This window comes from Oryctolagus cuniculus, chromosome 2 (assembly GCF_964237555.1).
Source record: "Oryctolagus cuniculus chromosome 2, mOryCun1.1, whole genome shotgun sequence".
Lineage (NCBI taxonomy): Eukaryota > Metazoa > Chordata > Mammalia > Lagomorpha > Leporidae > Oryctolagus > Oryctolagus cuniculus.
The window spans coordinates 107,499,560-107,527,078 of NC_091433.1; the positions used below are offsets into that span (position 1 = coordinate 107,499,560).

A 27,519-nucleotide genomic window follows, 5' to 3' on the forward strand; every position below is an offset into this window, starting at 1 on the left:
TGTCACTGGACTACTTCAGGGAGGACTCCTCCGGTCATCGTGCGGCACTCTGAGATGTCAGCCACTGTCATCGTAGCCTGCTGGTGTGGTGGCCAGGTGTTGGGTAGAGCAGGGATTGCGTCATCCCATCAGTAACGTTGCCTTGAGTGGTCTTTGGCAAGTGTGTCCCTCATGCCCTTGGATAAGTGAGAAATGCCCTTCCCTAGCTGGGGTAAAGTTCTGGTAAGTTCTTCCCTGGAGAGCTGGCCCTCCTCATGGAGGATGTTCTCACTGCACAATGATGACTTCTCTCTAGGAGAGCTGTGAGAGGGTCTCCACGTGCTCTTCATAGAACCTGGTGAGGTTCCTGGTGTTAAAGCCTATTGAAGAGGCTGGCGTTGGGGTGCAGTGGGTTAAACAAGGTTAAGCCACTGTCTGACACTAGCACCTCATGTGGATGCCGGTTCGAGTCCTGGCTGCTCTGCTTCAGATCCAGCTCCCTGCTGATGCACCCAGGGAAAAACAGCAGATGTTAGCCCTGCAGCCACGTGAGAGACACGGATGGAGTTTGGCTTGGCCCAGCCCTGGCCATTTGGGGAGTAAACTAGCAGATGTAAGGTCTGTCTCTGTCTCTCTGTCTCTCAAGTGAAAGTCTTTAATAAAAATACTAAAGACCTATTCAAGTTTAGGGTCCCCTTAAGACCTTGACAGTGAGGAGTGTCTCTCCCTCCGCCACCCCCAGAAATTGGTCAGAACCACCACTAAGTGTCCCTGAAGTCGAAGGCCTGAGTGGTGTCTGCACCAGGAAAGCAGAACGCCACATTGACTTTGTGGATTCTCCCTGCATGCTCCAGATGTCAGGGTTGTGGCTTGATCTGTGCTCCCAGTTCTCTGTGTCCAAGAAGAGCTCTGGATTTTTCAGTTTGCTGGGCTTTCTCTTGGCGTAACCGTGGGCGGGATGACCTGCAAGCTCTCAATGTGTTGGGATTGCAGCTGGTGGTTCCCGGAGACTACTGGGTTGCTACCCGGGGTTTGCCCTATTGCTGTTAGACATCCTGACCTTTGCAGGAACCCTTTGGGGAAGAAGAAAGGCCACCACTCCTCGCGGTAAAAAGTCACCACTTCTGTCTTGGGTGCTCTGAGCTACTGCACACGCTCCTTACTTCCTCCCCTGGATTGTGTCTAAGGTCTCTTAGGTTTTTCTCTTTACCAAAACACACGTGGGTTCCCCAGCAGCTCTCATTGTGGTGGAAAGTCCCCAGTGTACGTGGCTGTGGGCTCAGTAGGGGTTGTTGGCCCCTTTCTAATAGGCAGCATGTTGTTTTTATCAGTCCTAGGCAGATAGAACTTAAATCCTGTCCCCCTAATCTCCCCTAAGCTGCGGCTCAGATCCTGTGTTAAAGTGGCAGCCCCATTTAGCCAAGGTTCTCAATCACCTGGAACTCGGGAGCAAACCAAAGGGCAAGAACTCTGAGCGACTTAAGGAATGATGGCTGTAAATACCCATGCACCCTTGCTTCCTTTCCCTAGGGCCATTAAGTGGTGGCAGATCCAGGAGACTGTAGGGGTGAGGTGTGTGGGGAGTTGGAGCCTGGGCAGTGGCAGCGGGGGTGGGAGGTGGGGTACTAGACATTTGCTGGGGAGGACAATATTGGCGGCAACAGGAGGATTGATCCAACAAGTAATGAGAATAATATTAATGGAGGCCAGGTTTCTCGGTACTGGAGAATAAAGTTGCAAATATAGAAGGAAATCGGAAAGAACACCACCACCATGGTTTAGATTGTGCTTGGAGATTTCAGTGTGAATTCGGTCTCTATGTATGGATACATATAAAAATACAGATACAGGCACATGTGTGAACACTTCTGTAGGCATGTGTGTATAGAAATGCGTGTATATATGTATAAGAGGTGTCTAAGAAGTTCATGGAAAACCTGTACTATGAAAAAACTGTAGAAGTTTCCAGTTTTCTTTGCACTGAAGTAGTTTTTTATTGTGTTTTCCATGATTTTTTTTTTGAAGTACCCTCATATAGACATAGACATATGTCCCCTAGCTCTGTCCGTTGAGGGTCCACACATTCACACTGAGCACATTGGCTTCTAAATACCATTCCTTACCAACGGAACCAGAACTCCCTGGAGAAACAGCTGACCCTAGGGCTGGCACAGGGAGAGTTCAAGATGAAGTGGGAGTATTTTATGATGCCGGAAGGTAAACAGAATCAATGGGACCACGTCCAAAGGGCGGAGAAACCATTGCTGGCCAGACTTGACACAATTTGAGCATTAAAAATAATGATAGTAATTCATTGGGTAGAGTAGAAAAACATGAGACCATACTGATATAAAGACATGGAAAATGGAATATTTGAGGAATGGGACATGTGGTTTAAGAGTATACTGGTTCTTCTCTCTCTCTCTCTTTCTCTCTCTCTCTGCCTCTCCTTCTCTGTGTCACTCTGACTTTCAAATAAATCTTACAAAAAAAAAAAAAAAAATGGGGCCAGCGCTGTGGCATAGTGGATAAAGCCGCCGCCTGCAGTGCCGGCATCCCATATGGGCACTGGTTCAAGTCACGGCTGCTCCACTTCCAATCCAGCTCTCTGCTCTGGTCTGGGAAAGCAGTAGAAGATGGCCCAAGTTCTTGGCCCCCTGAACCCACATGGGAGACCTGGAGGAAGCTCCGAATGAACTTGACCAGGGATGGGACAACTTGAGAAATTTGCTGCTACTTTTTAGGCTGTGAGGAAAACGACAGAACATAACTGCATTGTTGCCAAAGATTTGCAACCTGAATTTTACCTTGACAAAACCTCAGACAGACCCGAACTGTGGGCCATGCTTCAGAAAAAACCAGCCTGTAACCTTGAAGTGTCGAGGTCATAAAGACCAAGACATTGTTCTGCCGACTCGGCCCAGAGAGATGGGACACCTAAGTGCACAGTCTGAGTCTGGGCTGGCTGCATTACAGCAAGAGGGCAAGAGGACATTACAGACAGTCCCAGGCATGGCGGGGTTAGAATGAGTGATTTTTCCACTCTGCAGTGGCGCAACATGGTAAGTGTTCAGTAGAAACCACACTGTGAATTTTGAATTCAGGTCTTTCCTGGGGCCGAGCAGTAGTAGGGAGTGCAGCTCCTGGCCGGCCCTGCAATCAGGAGGGCGTGGATGGACACCCCCCATACCCCTCCCCATACCTCCCACACACATCCCCCCCCCCACACACACACACCCCACACACACTCCTCCCCTCCCAGTGTGCTGGCTGCTCAGCGGGCAGGTGTCTTCGGCTTGATGAGTTTACCAGGATCTACAGGGACGTCTGCCAACGTTTGAATGGGATCTGCTAGTCCAGGGCAGCAATGTGTCAGGGTTAGTTTTCTAAGTGTGTTGGTTGTCTCGTGGATCTCTCTGAGGATGTCCTTGTCTTTATAAAATACACGCTCCAATGTCCTAGGGATGGTGGGTTGTTAAGTCAGTAACTTTCTAATGATTCAATTTCACGTTTGAGTTGTTGTTGGTTTTTTTTTTTTTTTTTTTTTTTTTAGTAGCAAAATGCACTTGACTTGCTCAGGGTAGTGTCCCGGTTCCGTGTCAGGTGGGGTGAGAGGGATTCGTGCTCAGAACCCTCTGCATTTCCAGGCAACACAGAACTGGGGAGGAGCGGATGGCTTTGCTTTGGCCTCTGGTCCATTAGTGATGCCACCCATCCCAGCAGGATGCCAGCCTTTCATTGCCTTAGGCATCCATGTGTCTGAGCAGGAGTGAAGGATTTGGATTTTTTTTTTTTTTTTCCCTCTTAAAAGAACCCTTAGGGAGTAGCAGGGGTTTTTTCCACCATATTTGTCATGAGGTGCATGATGGTAAAATTCTAGCCAACAACGCTTACGTGGTGCCTGTCATGGGTTGGGCAGTAGCCTGGCCACTTTGAATGCCGGGTACCTTAACTCTTGGAATTCTAGTGACCCTACGCTAATCTCCTGTGACTACTTGGACTTATGAATGGGGATGCTCAAGTGTGGAGAAGGTGATTGGCTGGCCTGTCGCACAGCTCAGGGTGGCGGAGCCGGGGTTCGGACAGGGCAGTGCCACTCCAGAACCCCTGTTCGTGTTCGTTTGCTGGGTTGTAGGTTGTGGTGGCTTTCCTAGGGGAGGTCCCTGGGCCAGTACCCCACCCCCTCCTTGGTGTACAGAGTTACTGACTCAGCAGACTGTGGTGCTGGGTGCCAAACGCCAGGCTCTCATCCAGGTGCTGGGGACGCGAGGGTGAGGCAGCCGGAGCCCTTGGCCTCCTCGAGCTCGCGCTTTGGGTGGCGAGTGGAAGAAGCGTGTCTGAACCGTGCCGTCCTGGCCGTGGGCTGTCGCAGCAGGCAGGACAGCACATGCCGGGAAGCCCCCGTTCTCACAACTGCTCCTCTCGTCTCTCTCCAAGGTCGCCTGGTAGGCGCTCTGGATGCGGTCCTGGATTCCAACGCGCGGGTCGCTCCGTTTCGAATTCTACTTCAAGTTCCCGGCTCCCAGGTTTATTCCCCCATAGCATGTGGTGAGTTACTGAACGGATCGGACGTTTACTGGGCCATAGCCGCTGGTGAGTTTTGTTCCAGATGGAATATTGCAGACCCTAAGGTGTACGCATGTTGAGCGCCTGCATGTCGGCGGAGCTTGAAGGTAACCCCTGGAGACCCTCGGCAGCTTCCGGAGTTCTCCATCGGCTCCCTCCCTCCTTCTCTCCCTCCCCGCCCCCCCTCCCCTGGTCTGTCTCTCTGTCCCTCTGTCCCTCCGTCTCGTTCATAACCACCAAAAGCACACCGGGGCTGTCAGCTGGGGCCGCACAGCGTGGGCATGCCAGGCTTCTGAGTGGCGTCTACCCGGGTGTCAGGTGTGCACTGAGCTGTTTTCCTCGCAGTCTCGTTTCTGAGTTAACCAGTGTGCTCCTGGCTGTGCACACGTGTTGTGGCAGTGTGGGGCAAAGGCCGAGGGTGGTGTCCAACTCGGTCCCTGTTAGTGCTGAAAGCTTGGATCCTTCGGACTGCACGGGAGTCCTCCTGGTGAGGTTCTGTCCCTCCGCCTCCCCCTCCAGCTCCTCTGGGGCTGGGAATCCTCACCCCATGAGAAACCTCTTTTACTAGAAGTAAAAATCACAATGAGTTTTTTTTTTTTTTTTTTTAAAGAAAATCATCTGTATAATCCTTTACCCAGAATTAATCTTCTGCCTACATATACACCTAGGGGCTTTTTATTGCGGGTTTTTCTAACACTGTATTTTTTAGCTATCATACACTTTGCTCATCACCACGTGTCCTCCATCATCACTGGATCCTCCCCACCATGGAAAAACACAAAATACGAAGAAAATTCACGGACTTTGAACATTCAGAAGTTGGTTACCCTTGAAAAGTACAAAGGAGAAAATCCCAGCCCAAATCCGAGCCCCCCCGAAATGACCTCCTGTTACGGGAGGAAGCATCGCCCAAAAGACGTGCCAAGGGTTTAGTCAGGGACCAGCAGGGCTACAAAGATGAACAGAAGTCATTTTAACAAAACGCAGCTGTCCTGTAATGCTATTTTGTAATCGAAGCATGCAGTTAAATCTCAGTAAGAGGGCAGATACAGAAGTGAAACAAACAACACAAATGTTAAACTTCAAATAAGGGTTTCTGTAGCAGCAGAGGTAATTTTCTGGAAGGGTCATGTGAGGATAAGGGAAGAGATTTCGGAAAGCAGTCTAAGGTTAAGATTGTGGCTTTTGAAGAAAAAAACAATGTTTCAGTCTTGACAATGCTGAGGGACTCTCCACCCTACTGGACCCGGTGCCAGCATTATTCTCTCCTCTGCTTCCCTAATCTCTCGGGTCACGAAGCTTTGCTGTTCTACCTTCTGATTCCCACGTGGGCCTGCCACCAGGCCTCTGCCATTGTTTGAGTCTGTTCTCTAAGTTGATATAATGCCTCTACTCGAGTATGGGCTTCCAAGTCCAGAATCTTTTATTTTTTTTTTGGTTCACCTCGTTGGGTAGATTCTTGTCTCTCCCACCTCCCCCAGTAATGTCTCATGCATGTTCTGTGCTTTGAATCTTTTCACATTTGGAAGTGTCTGCTCCCCCCACACCTTTGAAGATTTATTTATTTGAGAGAGAGAATCATCTTTCTCCTGGTTCACTCCGCAAATGGCCACCAAAGCCAGGGCAGGATCCCAGAACTCCATCATGCTCTAACGTGGGTGACAGGGGCCTTAGTATTTGAGCCATCTCTGCCCCTTTCCCAGGCACACTAGCAAGGAGCTGGGTTGGAAGCAGGGCAGCTGGGACCTGAACCAGCATTCTGATATGGGATGCCTGCATTGCAAGTGGTGGCTTAACCTGCTGGACCTCAACACTGGCCCTACCCCTCGCTTTCGGATTTGTGGTACTTTAGCTGGGTATGATAGTCGGGGCCACAACCCAGAGCACTGGTCATTGCTTCAGGGCCTTCTGTGTTTGACAGACAATAGAGGGGTCTCGGGCTGCTCCAATTTTCTTGTTTTATTTCTTTCCTTGTAGATGATGTACTTTTTGTGCATGTAGGTCTATCACTGAAGATTAATACATTGGGTAGATTTTTTAACAGCTGTGGGCACAATGTGTTAAAGTTTTCTGGAACGTGATGCATTCTTGCAGTTTGTAGATGGATTTCTTTCCCCATTGCAGGAGATTTTATTTCGTATTTGTATTGTATTTTTAAATGCACTTTACCATGCCATTTATTGAATTCTCTACTCGAAGAACACTTTATGTTGGATGAGCTGCTTCATTTCTATTTGCTTGCTTTTCTTTAATTTAGCAGTTTATTAGAGCAAAGAATGACTCCCGAACTCAACACCCCCGAGAACCAGGAGAGGCGCAGGTGCTCACTGCCTGCCTTTTCGGTTGTACTCTGTTCTGTTCAGAAGGCTTTCTTCCCATTTCATGGTTGTTTTCAGTAGGCTTCTCCTTTGTTTACCAGTTCTGTCCTTTTATGATGCCCACTACATCCTAGGCCTCCAGTCTCCCATTCCGTCTCATTTGTGAACCCTTGCTTTGTTTAAGTCACACTCTGTTCTTGTTCCTGGAGTGTTCCACTTTCTTGTGCCTCTGGGAACCTCCTCTTCTCTGTTCTCTTCTGCTGGCAAGTGTTTGCCGTGCTGTGTCTGCATCTCTGTCTCGTGCTTGGGCGTCGTGACCCCCAGCCAGGAAGCCGGGACCCCAGCTTCCACTCGATTTTGCAACACACAGGTGGGAAGGGGGCGAGGAGACAGGGCAGACCCTGAAGAGCATGGACGTGGTGCGTGTTTATGCCGTTTATGTACTCGTACATCAGGGTTGCCTGCCGTAGAGTTCGGAGCAGCTTCCCTGGCTCCCTGCCGACAGCAGCCAGCAGTGTAGTACACCCAGCAGGGTTAATGTCTCGGGCCCTGTCTTTCTGTGGAGCCAAGATCAACTGCTTTTAGTTTCACTCAGCCAGGTTTTTGCTGTGGGCCTGACAACAGGCCAGATCTGTATGTCCTCCACCCTCTGCTGTCAACTTGTCCACACAAAGCCCCTGGAGTAGGAAATGACACTTCTCAATGTGCTTTTCTTGGGTCAAGGAAGAAAGAATTGTGAGTGTGTTTATTATGTCTTGGGCCCATGATACGGATTTAGATAATGAGTGGCTTCTGGGAGTTCCTTGGGCGTCATGCACTGTGTTAAGGGCTCACCATAGTTGACATTTTATTTATGTCTTGAGCATTGAGAAAAGGTTCCCTGCCCGGAGTTTCAAGTCTGAGATAAAGCACAAATAAGAACAGTAGGAAGGACCTGGGGTGGCCCCGGCACTGGGGTAGGGACAGGAAGAGCCGCCTATGAGTGTGATCGGTGTGTGCACTTGACATTGTTGACTGCCTGCCTGCCAGGGTGGGGAGGCCTGGGAGAGCCTTGCAGAATACAGGTTCCCCCTCTTAAAAGGCAGAGGCAGAAGAGGTAGGTAGATAATTTCACTAGTCGACCGTGTTATCTGTGCCATAAGAGATCCGTGGTGGGGACCATGCTTGGCAGATGGGGCAAATTGTTCTCTCGAACTTGACGTGGACCGAGGAGTCCCGAGTCTGTACGAGGAGTGGCTTCCGTGGATGGACTGGAGTGGGTGTGACCCATCAGTGCTGTCCTTTAACTTGATTTGTGGCTGTCCCTCCCTACCCTACCTCCACCCCCGTGAAAATAAACATTTCCTAAGAGTCTTGCTCGCCACAGATCCTCCGGTGACACGCGCTCAGCACTCTGTGGGTCATGAGTGGGTGACTAGGTAGAAGGTCGTGGAGGAGATGGTGACGAGTGCTTGAGGCTGTGGCAGGGCAGGGGAGGCACAGGGTTGCGTGTGAATTACAAATGAGACTGCCTGGCCCCTTTGTGATAGGCCAGGCCAGGGATATTCTCGGACCAGGCATTGGCCTGCTTTGAACGGTTGTAGAATTCGCAAGATGGGAATCTGTTTTCTATCTTTACAATTTTTTTTGTTCTGATAAAATGTATATAATACGACTTCTACCATCCTGACCATTTTTTTTTTAAATAGAAGATCTGTGTCTTGAAAGGTGGAGTAATGAGGGAGGGGAGGAGATACGGAAAGAGATCTTGCATCTGCTGGTTCACCCCCCCTTCCCCCACAAATGGCGGGAGAGCTGGGCCTGGGCCAGGCTGATGCCAGGAGCGCCATCTGGATCCTGCCACATGGGTGATAGGGACCCATCTCCTTGGGTCATCTGCTGCCTTCCCGGGCACATGATAGCAGGAAACTGGCTCAGAAGCGGGGTAGCCAGAACTTGAGTTGGCACTCCGTTGTGGGGCACAGGCATTGCAAAGGGCAGCCGTCACCCGCTGTGCTGCAGCGCCAGCCCCTCTCCGTCACTTCCAGCGTGCACACGGACACTGTTACACGACCGTCGCCACATCCATCCCTGGAGCGGTTTTCTTTCCTATTCCGGCCCCCGGTGAGCGCCGTCCTGCCATCTGTCCCACGCTGAGTGCCTCCTGTTGGTGGAGCTGCATAGTGTTTGTCCTGGAGTCACTGGCGTCTTGCACTTAGCGCAGGCTTCAGAGCCCCTCCGTGTCGCAGCGTGTGTCAGGATTCCCTTCCTTTTTGGAGACTGAATGGTGTTCTGTTTGTCTGTGTTTGTGTTGGAATCGGGTGTCCAGTGACTGCAGCATGAGGACATGGAAGGACGTGGTGAGTCAAAGCAGGAGTGCAGGGGGCCAGTGCTGTGGTGCAGCGGGTAAAGCCGCCACCTGCAGCGCTGACATCCCGTACAGGCACCAGTTCGAGTCCCAGCTGCTGCAGTTCCCTGCTAACGTGCCTGGGAAAGCAGCAGAAGATGGGCCGTGTTCTTGGGCCCCTGCACCCATGAAGGAGGCTCAGAAGAAGTTTCTGGCTTTAGACTGGTTCAGCCCTGGCTGCGAGGCCACGAGGGGAGTGAACCAGCAGATGGAAGATCTCTGTCTGCCTCTCTGTCTCTCTTGTACTCTCTCTCTAACTCTGGCTTCCAAGTAAATCTTAAAGTGGGGGAGGGGGTGGTTAGAATCCCAGAAGCACACCTCCAGCGAGGTCAGGAGAAGAGGGGAAGAAAGAAGGTGGCAGCAATAGGAGAGGTCAGGGGTGGGGGGCCTGGACCCCAGCTTGCCAGTGGCCAGGCTGAGTTGGTGCCCAAGTTGTGGAGAGTTGTTGGGGGTCCTGGCGGGAACGTGGACACGTTGCTGCCCTTTTTCTCTGTCTGATGGTCCCAGTCACAGCACTCGAGGTGCAGGCCGTGCTGGTCAGTGCATTAGCTGTGGGCGTTCCTGTAGGAGATGGCGCTGTCTCCTATTCCTGTGGGTAGGGGACGCTCAGAGCTGTCACTGTGTTCTTGACACACACGTCATCTTCTGGACCATAGCTGTGAGCACTGAGGGAGTTGCTGTCCTTGCCCAGTTTCCGGGAAGCAGGATAAACCCAGGCAAGCACTACAGGGCTTGGCATTATCTGCCTACATCCAAGTGTTGAATTGCTTATGTAGTAGTTTGCTTATGTGGTAGTCCTTTTACTGTACATCAGTGGAGTCCTGAGGGTGCACTGTGTCTTCTGGTTACTGAAAGAGGACTTTTAAAAAATTAAAACCTTACTTGTGGGGTGGGGAGGAAGGGAGTGGGGGGAGAGAGAGAAAGAAACATCCTAGCAACTGCTGGTTTCCTTCCCCAAATGCCTGCTAGGGCTTTGGCTGGGTAGTGCTGAGCCAAAGCTGGGAGAGCCAAGCACTCAATCCAGGTCTCCCGCATGGGTGGCAGGAACTGATGACTTGAGCTGGATGCCACTGTGTTCTGGAATCTGCATAAACAGAAAGCTGGAATTGTGAGCTGGAGCCAGGACTCAATCCTAGGTACCCTAGTACCCTAATGTAGGGTGTGTTGGCTGCTGCTTTTTTTTTAATTAAAGATTTATTTGAAAGGTAGAGATACAGGGAGAAGGAGAGACAGACATAGATCTTTCATCTGCTGGTTCACTCCACAAGTAGCTACAATGCCTGGGGTGGGCTAGGATGAAACCAGGAGCCTGGAGCTCCATCTGGGTCTCCCACGTGAGTGGCAGAGACCCAAGCACTTGGACCATCTTCCACTGCTCTCCCAGGTACACTTGCACCCATGTGGGAGACCTAGAAGAAGCTCCTGGCTTGATCCTGGCTCAGTCCTGGCTGTCGAAGCCATTTGGGGAATGAGTCAGTGGATGGAAGATTTATTTTTTCTCTTTGTCTCTCTCTCTCTCTCTCTCTATGCCCCCCACCCCGTAACTCTGCCTTTCAAGTAAATAAGTATTAAAAAGTGTATGGAAGGATGTGCCTAGGTATATGCAAACATCACACAAATATATGCAAATATTACACTTATATGCAAATAACATGATTTTTATATAAACGACTTGAGTGTCCCTAGAATTTTGGTATCATGAGGATGGAGGGAGTGGTTTCTTGGAACCAGTCCTTGTGAGTGCCAAGATGTGATTATAGTTTGAAAAACCTCAGTTAATAGTTTAGATTTGGAAATTGAAAAAGCTTCTGAAATTTCAAATATCATTGAAGGCAGCTGTGATAGTTTTGCTCATCAAAATGTGTTTTTTTAGATATTACATTGCCATTGGTTCTATTTCAATAAGAGATTATAAATGACTAATTGACAAAAAACTGTATACAGCTGAAATAGTTCTTTTCATTCAATTATTTATAGCTGTTGTATATTGTCGCTCCCCCTCTTCATGGAGGAACGACACTAAGCCCTGCCTAGGCTTCATATCTGAGTCACGGCACCATTATGTCGCTCCCCCTCTTCGTGGAGGAACGACACTGAACCCTGCGCTGTTCTTTCTGTCTGCTCGGCCCTCCCCGGGTTTGCTGCTGGTTCTTCCCGGGTTGGCTACTATCCCTTCCACCTCCGTGGAAGGGCAGTTCCCCCTGGCCGCATTCCCCACTTCCGCAGGGGAGCGGCACACCGCCGGCCGGCTTTCTCGGGGGCTGCACGGGTTCCCTTAGATGTTCCCCATAGGTGTTTCTGGTGCATGCCGTCTCTCTCCTCCTTTATAGTCCTCCTCCGCCAATCCTAACTCGGCTGCCCACACGCCGAGTACGCTGCTCTCCAATCAGGAGCAAGTCCTACAGTTTATTGGTTGAACTGGAGGCAGCTGTGCAGAAGCTGTTTACTTCTCTCCCAGCGCCATATTGTGGGAGAGCAGATGCATAGAATAAGTCTTAATTCCAGTAACTCAGTCTAGTCCGGTTGCTCCCCACAGTATATACTCCCAGTAAACTGGAGTCTTTTTGCTTTTTTTCCTTGTTAGACTTCTCATTTGGTGAAGTATTAAGCTTTTTTACTGTCACATAAATGTAGAATGTTATCAAAAACAAAGGCAAAGGTAGAAGGTAGGAGAGAGCATCCTGAAGTTCTTAGACTTGAATGTATAAATCATACTGCACTGGTTAACATTAATTAAAAAATAAAAGAATGTTTTTTAAATAAAAATGAGAATTGCTGGAGCTACGCTTTCCAGTTAAAATTCTGTCCCACCCTTCCCTCATTGGTTCCTCTCAACAGCGTGTTACCAGCTGCAGGTCTAAACTATGGCCCAGGGCCCCCTAGGGCTTGAGGGGTGCCGTGTGGCCGGCTCAGCCGTGGGCTCGGAGGGAGTGTTCTTTCAGAGCGTCCTTTCTGGCTTAGTCTCTTGCCCCTGCCCTTGACCAGGGCTGACCTTCTGATTTCTTTTGTTCTGCACCTCTGTGTGCCTGTCTCTGGCAAGAGCCTGCTGTTAGGGGAGGAAGTGTTCCCGCAGGGGCTCAGCCCAGCATCTTCCTGCACTCCGTGCCAGGGTGGGTCTGCTGTGCAAGCGTGGAACGCGTGGCAGGGGCATGAGGGGAGTCTGCTGGGGGCAGCACAGCAGGAGCGGAATCGAGCCCTTTCTGGGTCCACAGCCTGAGGTTTTTGGTTGCTCCAAGTTTCCTTAGAACAAAAATGGCTGGAACTTTCTACTCTTGGAAATGACTGAGGGGGGCAGGGGCTAACGTTTCTTTTCTAATTTTTATTCCGTGTTCATCTTGAGGTTAAAAGCGATGCTAAAAATACATTTAAACTTAGACTCAGGCTTTCCTCCAGTGTTTTTACAGGTTGCATAACTTCTGCACGGAGTATGATTGACTTCACAGACCTCTGGAGGAGGCCTTAGCAGATCTTGAATTCCTTTCTTTTGTTGTAGATAAGGAGAAATCGAGGCAGATGTTTTTTTTTTTTTTTTTTTTTTGGACAGGTAGAGTTACAGAGAAATAGAGAGACAGACAGAAAGGTCTTCCTTCCTCTGGTTCACCCCCCAAATGGCCGCTATGGCCAGCGCTGCTCCGATCCAAAGCCAGGAGCCAGGTGCTTCCTCTTGGTCTCCCATGGGGGTGTAGGGCCCAAGGACCTGGGCCATCCTCCACTGTACTCCCAGGCCACAGCAGAGAGCTGAACTGGAAGAAGAGCAACCGGGACTAGAACCCAGCACCCCAACCTGGACTAGAACCCGGGGTGCTGGCGCTGCAGGCGGAGGATTAACCTAGAGCACCACGACGCCGGCCCCGATTTTTTATTTTTTTAAAGATTATTTGAAAGGTGGGGTTACAGAGAAGAGGCAGAGGGAGAGAGATCTTCTCTCTTCTGGTTTACTTTCCAGATGGCCGCAATGGCTGGAGCTGGACTGGAGGCAGGAGCTAGGAGCTTTTATCTGGGTCTCCCGTGTGGGTGCAGGTGCCCAAGGACTTGGGTCATCTTCCAGTGCTTTTCCAGGAACATTAGCAGGGAGCTGGATTGGAAGTGGAGCAGCCAGGACTTGAACCAGCGCCCATGTGGGATGCCAGTGGTGCAGGTGGCGGTATTACCTGCTACACCACAGTGCTGACCACATGGCTTTTTTGCCCCAAGATTTATTTATCTGAAAGGTAGACTGACGCCATGGAGCAGTCTTCGATCTGATGGTTCACTTCCCAAATGGCTGCAACAGCCAAGGCTGGGCTAGGCTGAAGCCAGGGGCCTGGAACTCCATCTGGGTCTCCCATGTTGGTGGTGGGGGCCCAGCTACTTGATCCATCACACGCTGCCCCCCTGGGTGTGTGTTAGCAGGAAGCTGGAATCCTGAGCAGAGCCAGGACTTGAACCTGGGCACTCTGATCCGAGATGTGGCATCCAAAGCAACATCTTCACCACCACACCAGACTCCTGCCCTGTGATGAATTTATTAAATGATTGTCTAATGAATGGGTGTTCCTTCTGGCTGTTAGTCGGACACGCTGGTGTCATCTTCAGGTTTTGGGACATCCCACAGGGCTCAGTTCAGGGTGGCTGTTTCTCCAACTTAGCTAGGTGTGCACTGGAAGCCAGTCTTGAACTGTCTGGGGTAGGGAGTAATCCTGTCTGAATTGACAGTGGTCATCAGTGGGGATGAGTTACCTGTACTGATGCCCATTTTGTTTCTGTTTTGCTAAGAAGGGGTTTACAGTTGATCTGGTTATGAGCATTTTCAGACATACCCCAGAGTCATGAGAATTGCATAATGCAATCCTGCAGATGAGTTGGGGATCGAGGCTTTTCCCACCTTTGTCTCTGCCTCTCTTCTTCCCTTAAGCCTCCCCCTACCATCCAGGGAGAGCCCCTCTGTGTATTTTTGTCAACAGCTCTGAAAGGTGCAGCCATTGCTGTTTGTGCAGGACCATGGCTGCACGACCACAGCTGGCCACGCTGTGTTGCCGTCACTCAGGTTCAGTCCATTCCCCAGTTTCTTGCTTGCTCCAGGAATCCTGTGCAGCCCCGGGAGGGTTCTGGTCTGTATCCAGCAAGAACCACACACTGCATTTGGTGCTGTGTCTCTCAAGTCTCTTCTTCCAGAAAGCTTCTGCCCCGCCTCTCTCCTGCCCTTGGCCTCTTTTACATGTCACCGATTTGTTGAGAAATTGGCCCCGTTCACGTGTAGGACGTCCCGCCCGCTGCCGGCACCCTTCCTTCTGTTAGGTGTCGCTCAGCTCCCTGCTCTGTCCTCACATTTCCTGAAGCCTGGAAGTTACTCACAAGGGCTTCATTCAATTCAAGCCCAGTGGTGGTTTTGTTGTTTTTAAGGAGGAATACTGAGTACATCAGTGCTTCAGAACACAAAGGGAAAACGGAATGAAAAGGTAAGTTCCATGAAAAAAAAAAAATCTTAATCCATGCATAGAAGGGCTTTTCCTTCTGTTAGAAAGTTCATGGACAGTGCATATGATGAAAAAGCTATCTGTGGGTTTTGAATCTTTTTGCACCAAAAGAAACTTGTCTTTGAATTCCATTACACATGTTCAGTGCATCCTCTCCAGGGGTGCGTACCCCGAGTGATGCCAACCTTACTTGATGGGTTTGAGGACGGTTCGTGGCCTTCTTTTTCCTGCCAGGCAATCCCCCAGAGCATCCTTATGCCACGATCACTGCCCCAGTTTACTTTGTTGAGCTCCCTAAAGGGTGATTTGCTAACTCAGTGAGTGCTTTTACAGCTCTGGAAGGGAAGACTTGGCTTCCTCAGCTGGGGCTGTTGGTTCATTCTGAGCCATTACACACGGGGCATAGGTGAGGAAAACGCTGGCTTCTGTGCCGGTAGTTGTCCGTTCTTAGTGTAAGGAGCTGGTGCCTTGTCGTCTGCAAGGGTGACAAGTGAGCTTCTGAGTTTTCTTGGCTCTTGTTCTCCTTGCTTTCATTTTAATATCATTTTAAAGTTAAGTCTCCGTACTCCAAACGTCTCATGGTCAGAGTTTTCAGAGATACAGAAAAGTGGAAAGAATTGAACTACACAGTGTGAGCACCGTAAGCTAGAGTTTTTTTTTTTTTTATATTGACTGAGTTTTGTTCAGCTGCTGTCCTTTCTTTTATGCCAATTTTTTAAAGATTGATTTATTACTTTGAGAGAGTTAGAGGGAGAGGAGAGCGAGGTCTTCCATCTGCTGGTTCACTCCCCAGTTGGCTGCAATGGCTGGAGCTGAGCCAGTCCAAAGCCAGGAGCCAAGAGATTCTATCAGGTCTCCCATGCTGGTGCAGGGGCCCAAGCCCTTGAGTCATCCTCTACTGCTTTCCCAGGCCATAGCAGAGAGCTGGATTGGAGGAGGAGCAGTGGGGACACAAACTGGCACCCATATGGGATGCTGGCACTGCGGCCAGAGACTTAGCCTACTATGTCACAGCACCAGCCCCTACTGAAGCCTTTTTGATTTGGACTGTCCCATCTTGGGCCCACCAGAGCCCCCTTCCTGTGACTCATGTGCCTTTGGGTCTGGCCCTATTAATCTTGGAGTGTGCCAACGTTTGAATGTGGTTTGTGCCCCAAGACACAGGTGGAAGCTTCGTGTCTGCGGACAGGTGTTAGGGCAGCGGGAGGTGTAAGAGGGGTTTGAGCTCACTAGAGGTCCCCTCTCAAGAATGGGTTAGTGTCTCTGGGGGAGAACAAGGTCATTCTCTTGTGGCTGGGTTAGGTCTTTGCAGACTGGATCAGTCACAAGAAGGCGTGGTGGTGGTGCTGTCAATGGAGCGTCCCTGGCCGCTGTCTGACCAGGTGGCCTTGCTCGCGTGCTCTGACCGTGAGATACCATCTGCCAGGTCATGATGCAGCGTGAGGGCCTCTCCACGTAGGACCCCCGATCTTGGATTCTTAAGGCCCCCAAATCGTGAGCTAAATAAACATCTAACCCAAAACAGACGAAGATGGGGTGCTTCTTTATTTTCTAGCCAACAGGTTGTTAAATTCTCTTCCTGCGTATTTCCTGCCACTTCTCTAAGTGGCCCTGGCTCCTCTGAGTGGGGATGGTATTTAGAGACCATAGTCTGAGCCATAGGGTTGCTCATTGTTCCTGGGTTCTCAGTACTTCTAAGACTTCAAGTTTTCCAGTAAGTGTGAGCATAAGTGAGTTTAATTTTTTAAAAAAGGAAAATCATGAATTCACATTTGACCAATTTAACTATAGAGCTACAGTTAGAATTTTGATTTGTGTTTCCTGTCTTATACTAAAAATCTCCATTCCTGACAATAGTCTCACAGTTAGCTGTGTCTGGTGTATGTAAAACAATATTGCTATTAACAAGAGTACTTAAATGAATTTTTTTTTGACAGGCAGAGTGGACAGTGAGAGAGAGAAAGGTCTTCCTTTTGCCGCTGGTTCACCCTCCAATGGCCGCCGCGGCCAGCGCGCTGCGGCCGGCGCACTGCGGCCGGCGCACTGCGCTGATCCGAAGACAGGAGCCAGGTGCTTCTCCTGGTCTCCCATGGGGTGCAGGGCCCAAGCACTTGGGCCATCCTCCACTGCCTTCCCGGGCCATAGCAGAGAGCTGGCCTGGAAGGGAGGCAACCGGGACAGAATCTGGCGCCCTGACCGGGACTAGAACCCGGTGTGCCGGTGCTGCAAGGCGGAGGATTAGCCTAGTGAGCCGCGGTGCCGGCCGAAAATTGTTTTTATAGTTCTATTTGGCCTTAGAATATATTGAACTATAAATGTATGAGTCTGGTCAAAAAGTTGTTTAAAAAATAGTTATTTTGGGATATATTGGTGTTGAGCTATAGTGGGTTAAGCCCCTGTTGCGATGCCAGCATCAAGTATGAGTGCCAGTTAGAGCCTTGGCTGCTCCACTTCCAATCCAGTTGCCTGCCAGTGTACCTGGGAAAGCAGCAGAAAATGACCTAGCTACTTGGGCCTCTGCCACCCATGTGGGAGACTTGGATGGAGTTCCAGTCTCTTGGCTTGAGATGCCTGTCTCCTCTTCCAACCAGCCTCCTGCTGACTGCACCCTGGGAGGCAGCAGGTGATGGCTCATGTACTTGCATCCTTGCCACTTGCATGGGAGACCCAGAGGGAGCTCCTGGCTTCAGCCTGACACAGCTCAGGCTCTTGCAGGTATTTGGAGGTGCGGGGGGAAGTCAACCTGTAGATAGAAACTCTCTCTCTCTCTCTGTCTCTGTCTCTGTCTCTCTCATCTCTGTTGCTCTGCTTTTTTTTTTTTTTATCTTTTATTTAATGAATATAAATTTCCAAAGTACGACTCATGTGTTACAATGGCTTCCCCCCCCATACCGTCCCTCCCACCCACAACCCTCCCCTTTCCCACTCCCTCACCCCTTCCATTCACATCAAGATTCATTTTCGATTATCTTAATATACAGAAGATCAGCTTAGTATACCTTAAGTAAGTATTTCAACAGTTTGCTCCCACACAGAAACATAAAGTGAAAAATAATAGATGATTTTTTTTTAAATGATGATGAAATCAGATCAGACCTATTGTCATGTTTAATCCCAGTGAGAGTCAAGTTGGGAATTGATAATTTCTTTCTTTCTTTTTTTTTTTTTTTTTTTTTTTTTTTTTACAGAAGATCAGTTTAGTGTACATTAAGTAAAGATTTCAGTCGTTTGCACCCCCATAGAAACACAAAGTGAAATATACTGTTTGAGTACTCGTTATAGCATTAAGCCTCAGTGTACAGCACGTTAAGGACAGAGATCCTACATGAGGAGTAAGTGCACAGTGACTCCTGTTGTTTGTTGCTCTGCTTTTCAAATATACACTTAAAAAAACCATAACACTTTCATGATTCCTAACTCAAACCTATAAAATCCATAAACTATTTGGAGAGAAGCCATCCCTCACCTTGCGTGAGTGCCTCCCTCTGCCATACAGAATGTTATTTTCCGGCTTAGCCCTTCGTTATTTTGCTTCATAGATATTAAACGTATGCTGTATGTCCATAGCCCCAGCCGACCTCTCATTCCAAAGGTCACGTGTAGATTCTGCTCTGTGCCTTATCTTTTTCACCTACTAACTTCTTGGAAATGTGTCCAAATCAGAGTGGAGAGATGATCTTCGGTATTGTTACTGCCGGCCTTGGGGTGCAGCAGGTTAAGCCACTGCCTGTGATGCAGGCATCACATACGGGTGCTGGTTCGACTCCTGGCTGCTCCACTTCAGATCAAGCTCCCTGTTAACTTGCCTGGGAAAGCAGCGGAAGATGGCACTCAAGTGCTTGGGCCCCTGCAGCCACGTGGGAGACACAGGCGATGCCCCTGGCTTTGTCCCAGCTCTGGCTGTTGTGGCTGTTTGGGAAGTGAAGATCTTTCTGCCCCTTTCTAACTCTGCCTTTCAAGTAAATAAATCTTTTGGAAAAATTAGGTTTATTAAATCTTCATATAAAAGTATGCGAGGTGTTGCTTAATGCATTATTTTACAGTTATCTCAAATACCATCCAGGTCCAGCACGCGACCAGCATTCCAGAAAGTCTCTTGCAAAGCTTATTCCAACATACAGTGCCTACCCTTGACTCCTGCCTTCACTTTAACCTTGAAGTTCATACTTCTTCAAGTAGGCATCCCTAAGCTTTATTAGTTGGTTTGTATAATTTTCATCCTTATAATCTTATGTCTTAGTTTCTGTCACATAGCCTGAGTTTTGAGACTTGTCTGTGTTGTAGTTGTCTGCTGTATAAATATACCGCCAGTCATTTATCATTCTGTGCACATTTGGGTTGTGAGAACTTGTTATATGTGTTTTAAGGATCTGTCTGTATTTGAAAGGGTTAGAGAGAGAGATCTTCCATCTGCCAGTTCACTCCCCAGATGGCCACAAGGGCCAGGGCTAGGTGTAGGGTGGGGTGTGTATGTGTGTATGGTATATGGGGTGGGTGTGGTATGAGTGTACGCATGTGTAGTATGTGTGGTATGTGTGTATGCATGTGGTATATGTGGTGTGTGTGTATGCGCATGTGGTATATATGTATGTGTGTATACGTGTATGGTGTGTATGTGTGGCGTGTGTATGCATTTGGTATGTGTATGCATGTGGTATGTACATATGCACATGTGGTATATGTGTATGCTTGTATATGCATGTGGTGTGTGTGGCGTGTGTATATGTGTGTATACATGTATGGTGTGTATGTGTGGCATGTGTATGCATTTAGTATGTGTATGCATGTGGTATGTATGTACATATGCACATGTGGTATATGTGTATGTTTGTATATGCATGTGGTGTGTGTGGCGTGTGTATATGCATGTGTGTATATGTGTGGAGAGGAATTGTTGGTGCAGGGCATGTAGAGCTTTGAGATACTGCAGAAGAATTTCACTGAGGGTTTGTACAAAGTTCTTCAAAGTTTTAGTTGCTTCACATCTTGGCCCAAACTTGGTGTTATCAGCATTTTTCTCCATTGCCGCTTCAGTGAAGGGGTAGCAGTCCATGGTAGCTTTAACTTGAATTTTCTTATAGAAAAAAAAAGTCGATCATTTTTTTTTTCATTTTCAATTATCTTTATATACAGAAGATCGATTCAGTATATATTAAGTAAAGATTTCATAAGTTTGCACCCACACAGAAACACAAAGTGTAAAAATACTGTTTCAGTACTAGTTATAGCATTACTTCACATTGGACAACACATTAAGGACAGATCCCACATGAGAAGTAAGTACACAGTGACTCCTGTTGTTGACTTAAAAATTTGACAATCTTGTTTATGTCATCAGTAATCACCCGAGGCTCTAGTCATGAGTAGCCAAGGCTATGGAAGCCTTTTGGGTTCGCCGACTTCGATCTTATTCCGACAGAGTCATAGTCAAAGTGGAAGTTCTCTCCTCTCTTCAGAGAAAGGTACTTCCTCCCTCGATGGCCCCGTTCTTTCCACTGGGATCTCTCTCACAGAGATCTTTCATTTAGGTCTTCTTTTTTTTCCCCAGAGTGTCTTGGCTTTCCATGCCTAAAATACTCGCAAGGGCTCTTCAGATGGATCCAAATGCCTCAAGGGCTGATTCTGAGGCCAGAGTGCTATTTAGGACATCTGCCATTCTGAGTCTTCTGTGTATCCCGCTTCCCATGTTGGATCGTTCTCTCCCTTTTTTATTCTATCAGTTAGTATTAGCAGACACTAGTCTTGTTTGTGTGATCCCTTTGACTCTTAGACCTATCAGTGTGATCAACTGTGAACTGAAATTGATCACTTGGACTAGTGAGATGGCATTGGTACATGCCTCCTTGATGGGATTGAATTGGAATCCCCTGGCACGTTTCTAACTCCACCATTTGGGGCAAGTCCGATTGAGCATGTCCAAATTGTACATCTCCTCCCTCTCTTATTCCCACTCTTAAATTTAACAGGGATCACTTTTCAGTTAAAATTTAAACACCTAAGAATAATTGTGTGTTAATTACAGAGTTCAATCAATAGTACTAGAACAAAAAAAAAATACTAAAATGGATAAAGTATTACATTGTACATCAACAGTCAGGACAAGAGATGATCAAGTCACCGTTTCTCATAGTGTCCATTTCACTTCAACAGGTTTCCTTTTTGGTGCTCAGTTGTCATCGATCAGGGAGAACATACGATATTTGTCCCTTTGGGACTGGCTTAATTCACTCAGCATGATGTTTTCCAGATTCCTCCATCTTGTTGCAAATGACCGGATTTCATTGTTTTTGACTGCTGTAAAGTATTCTATAGAGTGCATGTCCCATAATTTCTTTATCCAGTCTACTGTTGATGGGCATTTGGGTTGGTTCCAGGTCTTAGCTATTGTGAATTGAGCTGCAATAAACATTAATGTGCAGACAGCTTTTTTTGTTTGCCAATTTAATTTCCCTTGGGTAAATTCCAAGGAGTAGTATGGCTGGGTTGTATGGTAGGGTTATATTCAGGTTTCTGAGGAATCTCCAGACTGACTTCCATAGTGGCTTAACCAGTTTGCATTCCCACCAACAGTGGGTTAGTGTCCCTTTTTCCCCACATCCTCTCCAGCATCTATTGTTGGTAGATTTCTGAATGTGAGCCATTCTAACTGGGGTGAGGTGAAACCTCATTGTGGTTTTGATTTGCATTTCCCTGATTGCTAGTGATCTTGAACATTTTTTCATGTGTCTGTTGGCCCTTTGGATTTCCTCTTTTGAAAAATGTCTATTGAGGTCCTTGGCCCATCTCTTAAGTGGGTTGTTTGTTTTGATGTTGTGGAGTTTCTTGATCTCTTTGTAGATTCTGGTTATCAACCCTTTATCTGTTGCATAGTTTGCAAATATTTTTCCCATTCTGTCGGTTGCCTCTTCACTTTCCTGACTGTATCTTTTGAAGTACAGAAACTTCTCAATTTGATACAATCCCAAATGTTAATTTTGCTTTGACTGCCTGTGCTTCTGGGGTCTTCTTTGCCAGTACCTATATCTTGCAGGGTTTCTCCAATGCTCTCTAATAATGTGATGGTGTCGGGTCATAGATTTAAGTCTTTAATCCATGTTGAGTGAATTTTTGTGTAAGGTGAAAGGTAGGGGTCTTGCTTCATGATTCTGCACGTGGAAATCCAATTTTCCCAGCACCATTTATTGAATAGACTGTCCTTACTCCAGGGATTGGTTTTGGATCCTTGATCAAATATAAGTTGGCTGTAGATGTTTGGATTGATTTCTGGTGTTTTTATTCTGTTCCATTGGTCTATCCATCTGTTTCTGTACCAGTACCATGCTGTTTTGATAACAACTGCCCTGTAGTATGTCCTGAAATCTGGTATTGTGATGCCTCCGGCTTTGTTTTTGTTGTACAAGATTGCTTTAGCTATTCACAAAGTCGATCATTTTATAACTTCCCTGATCATTTGGAAAGCTTACACCAGTCTCCGCGCCATTTATTTTCCAACTGAGTTGACTTTTCCTTAGAATTTTGAGAACTTCTTGTAGAGACGCTGACCATGAACCAGTTGTTGATGTATTACAAATGTCTTCTCCCACTTGGTTGTTCTGCTGTTTGCTTTCTTGGTGTTGTCCTCATGATCCAGAGGTCTTTGTATTACTGTTAGTCATTCTATCTTTTTCTTTAAGGTTAGAAACTGACCAAGTACTCTTACCTGGCCCCAGGACAAAAAAAAAAATCATTCTCTGTCAGCTCTGTTTTGCAATTAACATCTTGTGTTATTTCAACATTTTACAGTATATATTTGTTACAATTATGAACTATACCCGAATTTCCCTATTTTTTAAAATCCAAAATCCCTCCAGCCTCCCCGCTTCTCTGTTCCCAGCTTCTGCTAATCACCACTCTGTTCAGATTGAGATTTTCCTAAGCTCCCACATGAGGGAGAAAATGCAGTATTTGCCTTTCCGTGTCTAACTTACTCCATTCAATGTCGGTCCTTCTATTTTGCTGACAGGATTTCAGTTTTTATGGCCAAATAGTATTCCATTCTGTACGTACAGACCACATTTTCTTGACCTGATCATCTGAGGATGTGCACCTTGGTTGGGTGCCTATCTCGGTAGTTGTGAACAGTGCTGCAAATAAACGTGGCGGAGCAGGTGTCTCTTAGATGTGGTGAGCTCCTGTCCTTTGGATAAGTACGCAGTAGTGGGATTTCTGGGTCACATGGCAGTTCTATTCATAGTCTTTAAAGAAAGCTCCATACCCTTCCGTATGGCTGTACTAATTTACATTCCCCCCAGCAGTGTGTAGGAGTTCCCTCATTCCCCATATCCTTGCCTGCATTTGTTACTTCCTGTTTGGTCACAGCTGTTCCAACATGCTGTTACCCTCTTACTGCACACAAGTACCACAGTACATCCCGATGCACGTCTGCATTACGTTTAGTTGTTACTCTGGTAAGTAATGCCCCACTAGGTATCTTCATATGTAAGTCCCCCTTTTACTGCTGACTGTCTGGCATAGATTCCTAGAAGTAAGATTGCGAGTGGCGGGGCTGTGAGTGTGAAAGGCTGATGGGATAGTGCTCACTTCCCCATCCTCCTCCCGGGCGTATCACTTAAATTCCCATCAACAGGGTGTGAAAGCCCCTACTTTTCCGTAGACTTGTCATCAGACGTCACACTGTTGGTTATTTGCCAACCTGGTAGGTGAGACATGATGTGTGCACATTGTTTTAGTTTGCATTCCTTTTTATTTATGAGGAAGTTAGCATCGTTTGTATTTAAGGGCTGTTGACAGAAACAGTGTTCATATTATTTGCCTAGTGTTCCACTGGATGATTTTTTTCTTTAAACTTTTAGACAATATTAGGAGTGTTAGCCCTTTACCTGAGAGATGAACTAAAAAATATTGTTTGGTGGCTTTGCTTTTGGTGTGTTTTACCATATGTTTTTATTCAAAGTAGTAGGATTTGTTAATCTTTTCTTTAATAGTTTTTCATTTTGAGTCCTGAATGGGGAGGGTTTTCCAAATATTTTTTAAAAGATTTATTTATTTATTTGTTTATTTGAAAGGCAAAGTTAGAGAGGCAGAGGCAGAGAAAGATGTCTTCCATCCGATGCTTCACTCCCCACTTGGCCACAATGGCCGGAGCTGCGCCGACCTGAAGCCAGTAGCCAGGAGTCTCCCTCGGGTCTCCCACGTGAGTGCAGGGGCCCAAGGACCCAGGCCATAGCAGAGAGCTGGATTGGAAGAGGAGCAGCCGGGACTAGAACTGGTGCCCATATGGGATGCCGGCGCCTCAGGCCAGGGCGTTAACCCGCTGTGCCACAGCGCTGCCCCCCCCCCATTTCTAACTTATAGAGGAATTCACCTATGTTTTCTTCAAGTACAGATATCCCTCAAATTATGATGTGGTTATATCCCAATTAAATGTGTTTTAAGTTGAATATATGATAATCAAAAACATATCTTATAGTTGGGCAAAGTCGCCTAAGACAAAGCCTGTTTGGAATGAAGTATTGCCTCTCTCTCATAATCCATTGAGTACCTGTATTCATAAAACATGGGTTGTGCGGTACCATGTCGTGTGTGGACAGTCACAGAGCTGGCTGGGGCTAGGACTGTCACTGTCCAGTAGCGTGAGAGTATCATATGCTTATTGCTACCTGGGAAAAGACCAAAACTCAAAACTTGTTTGTCGAACACGTATCACTTTTACACTGTTGTAAAGTTGAGAAATCTTCAGTTGAACAGTTGTAAGTACTTTAAGATCAAGTTACTTATTTGAAAGGCAGGGTGAGAGAAGAAGAGACAGAGAAAGCTTGCATCTACTGGTTCATTCCCCGACATAGCCGCAACAGCTGGGACTGGGCCAGATCTGAGCTAGGAACTCCTTCCGGGTCTCCCACGTGGGTGGCAGGGATCCAAGCACTTGGGCCATCATCTGTTGCCGTCTTAGGCCATTGGCAGGGAGCTAGATTGGAAGTGGGCAGCCAGAACTGAAGCCAGCACCCCGATATGAGATACCAGCATTGCAAATGGTGGCATAGCCTGGTGCACCCCAACACCGGCCCCCGGGACTGGATGTTTTAGAGATGTTACTGTGAGCATTCTGGTTTGTGTTATTTCTGATGAGAGGCCTGCTACCATCCTCTGTTCCTATGTAAATATTATCTCTTTACTTTGGATCTCTGGTTCTCAATAATCTCTTCATTGGTATGATATCATTTATGCTTTTTTCTGCTGGAGGTTTTTGAAGTTTTTTTGAAGTTGTGTGTTTATAGTTTTCACTGTACTTGAAGAATTTCAGCTGTTTCTTCCAATATCTTTTTCTCTATTCTTTGCTCTCACACACTTTCCCCTGCAACTCCAATTACAAGTATTTTTAGGTTTCTTTGTTTCTTTTAAAGACTTACTTAAGACACAGGGTTAGAGAAAGAGAGAAACAGAACGGGAGAGAGCTTCCATCTGCTGGTTCACTCCCCAAACGGCCAGAATAGCCAGCGCTGGGCCAGGCCAAAAACGGGAGCCAGGAGCTTCTTCTGGGTCTCCCACTTGGGCAGCGAGGGCCCAAGCACTTGGGCCACCTTCCACAGCTTTCTCAGGCGCAGTAGCAGAGAGCTGGGTCTGAAGTGGAGCAGCTGGGACTTGAACTGGCGGCTTTATGGGGTGTCAGCAACCCACTGTGCTGTGACGATCTCTTGTTCCACAGCTTGCGGATGCTCTGTTCTTCCTGTAGCTGTCAATCCTTTCCCCTCATTTTTCATTTTGGTATTCATTACTCTGTCTTCAAGTTCCCTTCTCTCTTTTTTTTTCTACCTACAGTTAATTTCTAATCTACTTTTAATCCCAGCCTCAATGTATTTTCACTTAAGGTACTATATTTCTCACCCTTAAAGATCTGATTTGGGTTGTTTAAATGTCTTCCATTTAGTTTCTCGGTTCATGCCTTCCTCTACCTTTTGAACACATGGAATCTGTTTTTTTTTTTTTTTTTTCAAAGATTTATTTTATTTATTTGAAAGAGTTAGAGGTAGAGACAGAGAGAGAGAGGTCTTCCATCCTCTGGTTCCCTCCCCAGGTGGCCCAACGGCTGGAACTGCGCCGATCGGGAGCCGGGAGCCAGGTGCTTCTTCTGGGTCTCCCACGTGGGTGCAGGGGCCCAAGGACCCAGGCCATCTTCCACTGCTATCCCAGGCCATAACAGAGAGCTGGATTGGAAGAGGAGCAGCCAGGACTAGAACCGGCGCCCATGTGGGATGCCGGTGCTTTAGGCCAGGGCATTAACCCACTGCACCACAGCGCTGACCCCACGTGGAATCTATTTGTAGTAGCTGTTTGTCCTGGTCTGTAGATTGTGTTGCCTGGGCCATTTCTGATTCTGTATCTATTAATTTTTTTTCTTTTGGTTATAGGTCCAATTGTTCTGTTTTCTGTCTCTGAAGAAATGTGTCTAGGGGAACTAATAAAAGGACAGTTTAGAGGTTTCAATGATAAACTAAAAATTCATTTTACTTTTGGTATCAAAGAGATTGACTTTTTCATTTGTAACTCTTTTTTTAGGGACTCTTGATTTAATTTGAAGGCCAGAAAGGGCAAGAAGACATTTAAAAATAATTGTTGCATTTTTAAAAAATATTTGTCTGAAAGGCAGAGTGACAGACACACAGAGAGAAAGAGATCTTTGATCTACTGGTTCACTTCCTAACTGGCTGCAACAGCTGGGACTGGGCCAGGCAGGAGTCTGGAACTCCATCTGGGTCTCCCACGTGGGAAGCAGAGGCCCGAGTACTGGGGCCATCTTCCACTGCCCAACCATGTGCATAAGCTCGGAGCAGCTGGGTCGGACTTGAACCAGTACTTCCAGGTGGGGTGCTGGCATTGCAGGCAGCGGCTACCACACGGATCCCCAGCAAGAAAACTATGTAAAAAAGACGCTCAAAGCTAACTTTCTTAAACTGTAAGAAAAACACACGTGGTTGAGAGTTCCGTAAGTTGTGAATTCCATAAGTGATATTAAACTTGAACTTGTTACATGTTTCTGTAAAGATCCTGCTTTATCCTTACAGCTTAGATGTTCAAGTATCCCCTTAAAGAATGCAAGGCTTCTGAAAACAGAGCTCTGGTCTTCTCCCTCCCACGTCTGTAATTTTTATTTGGGTTCTTAGCACCTGCGCCCTCTCCCTGGGTTGAGTATTGAATGAAATTTGGGAGTAACGCTTCCATGTCGGTGAGAGTCTGCGCTAGCCACTGGTCATCGCGTGATGTGCTCACGGATGGCCAATAGAGAAATGTCTTGCTGTTTGGGAGGTGCAGATGTGAGCTATACACACAGAATGCCTGTTTCCTTGTAAACTGGCACTTGGGTTGCTGGAGAAGCCCACGTATCCAGTTGGCTACTATGCAGAGATAAAACAGAAGCTTGCTTCAGGTTATTTGTGGCTGTAGGTGCAGACAATGAGATACTTGTTTTATTTCCTGAAAGCACTCTGGGGAAGGCCTAAGGGAATGAATACTGAGTGTGAATTTCGGTGTGACTCAGCTGCTGGGCTCTTCCCCGATCGTGATGGTGTCCTGGGTAGAGCAAGGCTCTCGGAGGAGTCCTGTCAGTGGGCTTCAGAGCTGACTCCACTATGCACTTTCTCGCTCCTGCCTTCAACGTGGAGATAATGCCTCCCCACCTCGTGACATTTGTAGAAAGATAAATGATGCTAAGTCTCTGGCATACCCAATGAGCTGCTGACCCATATTGGGCACCCAGCAAATGCCCTCTGCCAGCCCCTCTGGGTGTTCCAGCATAGAGCTTGGTTACTCGCAAATC

General features: G+C 47.5%; 1 protein-coding gene across 5 annotated transcripts in view; it reads left to right on the forward strand.

Annotated features, from left to right (window-relative positions):
- TBC1D8 (TBC1 domain family member 8) overlaps positions 1–27,519 on the forward strand; it is a 131,041-nt gene that overhangs the window by 47,190 nt on the left and 56,332 nt on the right. For 2 of the 5 annotated variants that reach the window (XM_051835502.2, XM_051835509.2), the window contains exon 2: positions 4,417–4,572. The exons of 1 other annotated variant lie outside the window; for it this stretch is intronic. In XM_051835502.2, the coding sequence (XP_051691462.2) occupies positions 4,417–4,572 (156 nt within the window). Of the gene's footprint in view, positions 1–4,416; positions 4,573–4,606; positions 4,653–27,519 lie in introns of those variants that run through there. 2 more of the 5 variants (XM_051835506.2, XM_070068719.1) reach the window with 2 other exon arrangements.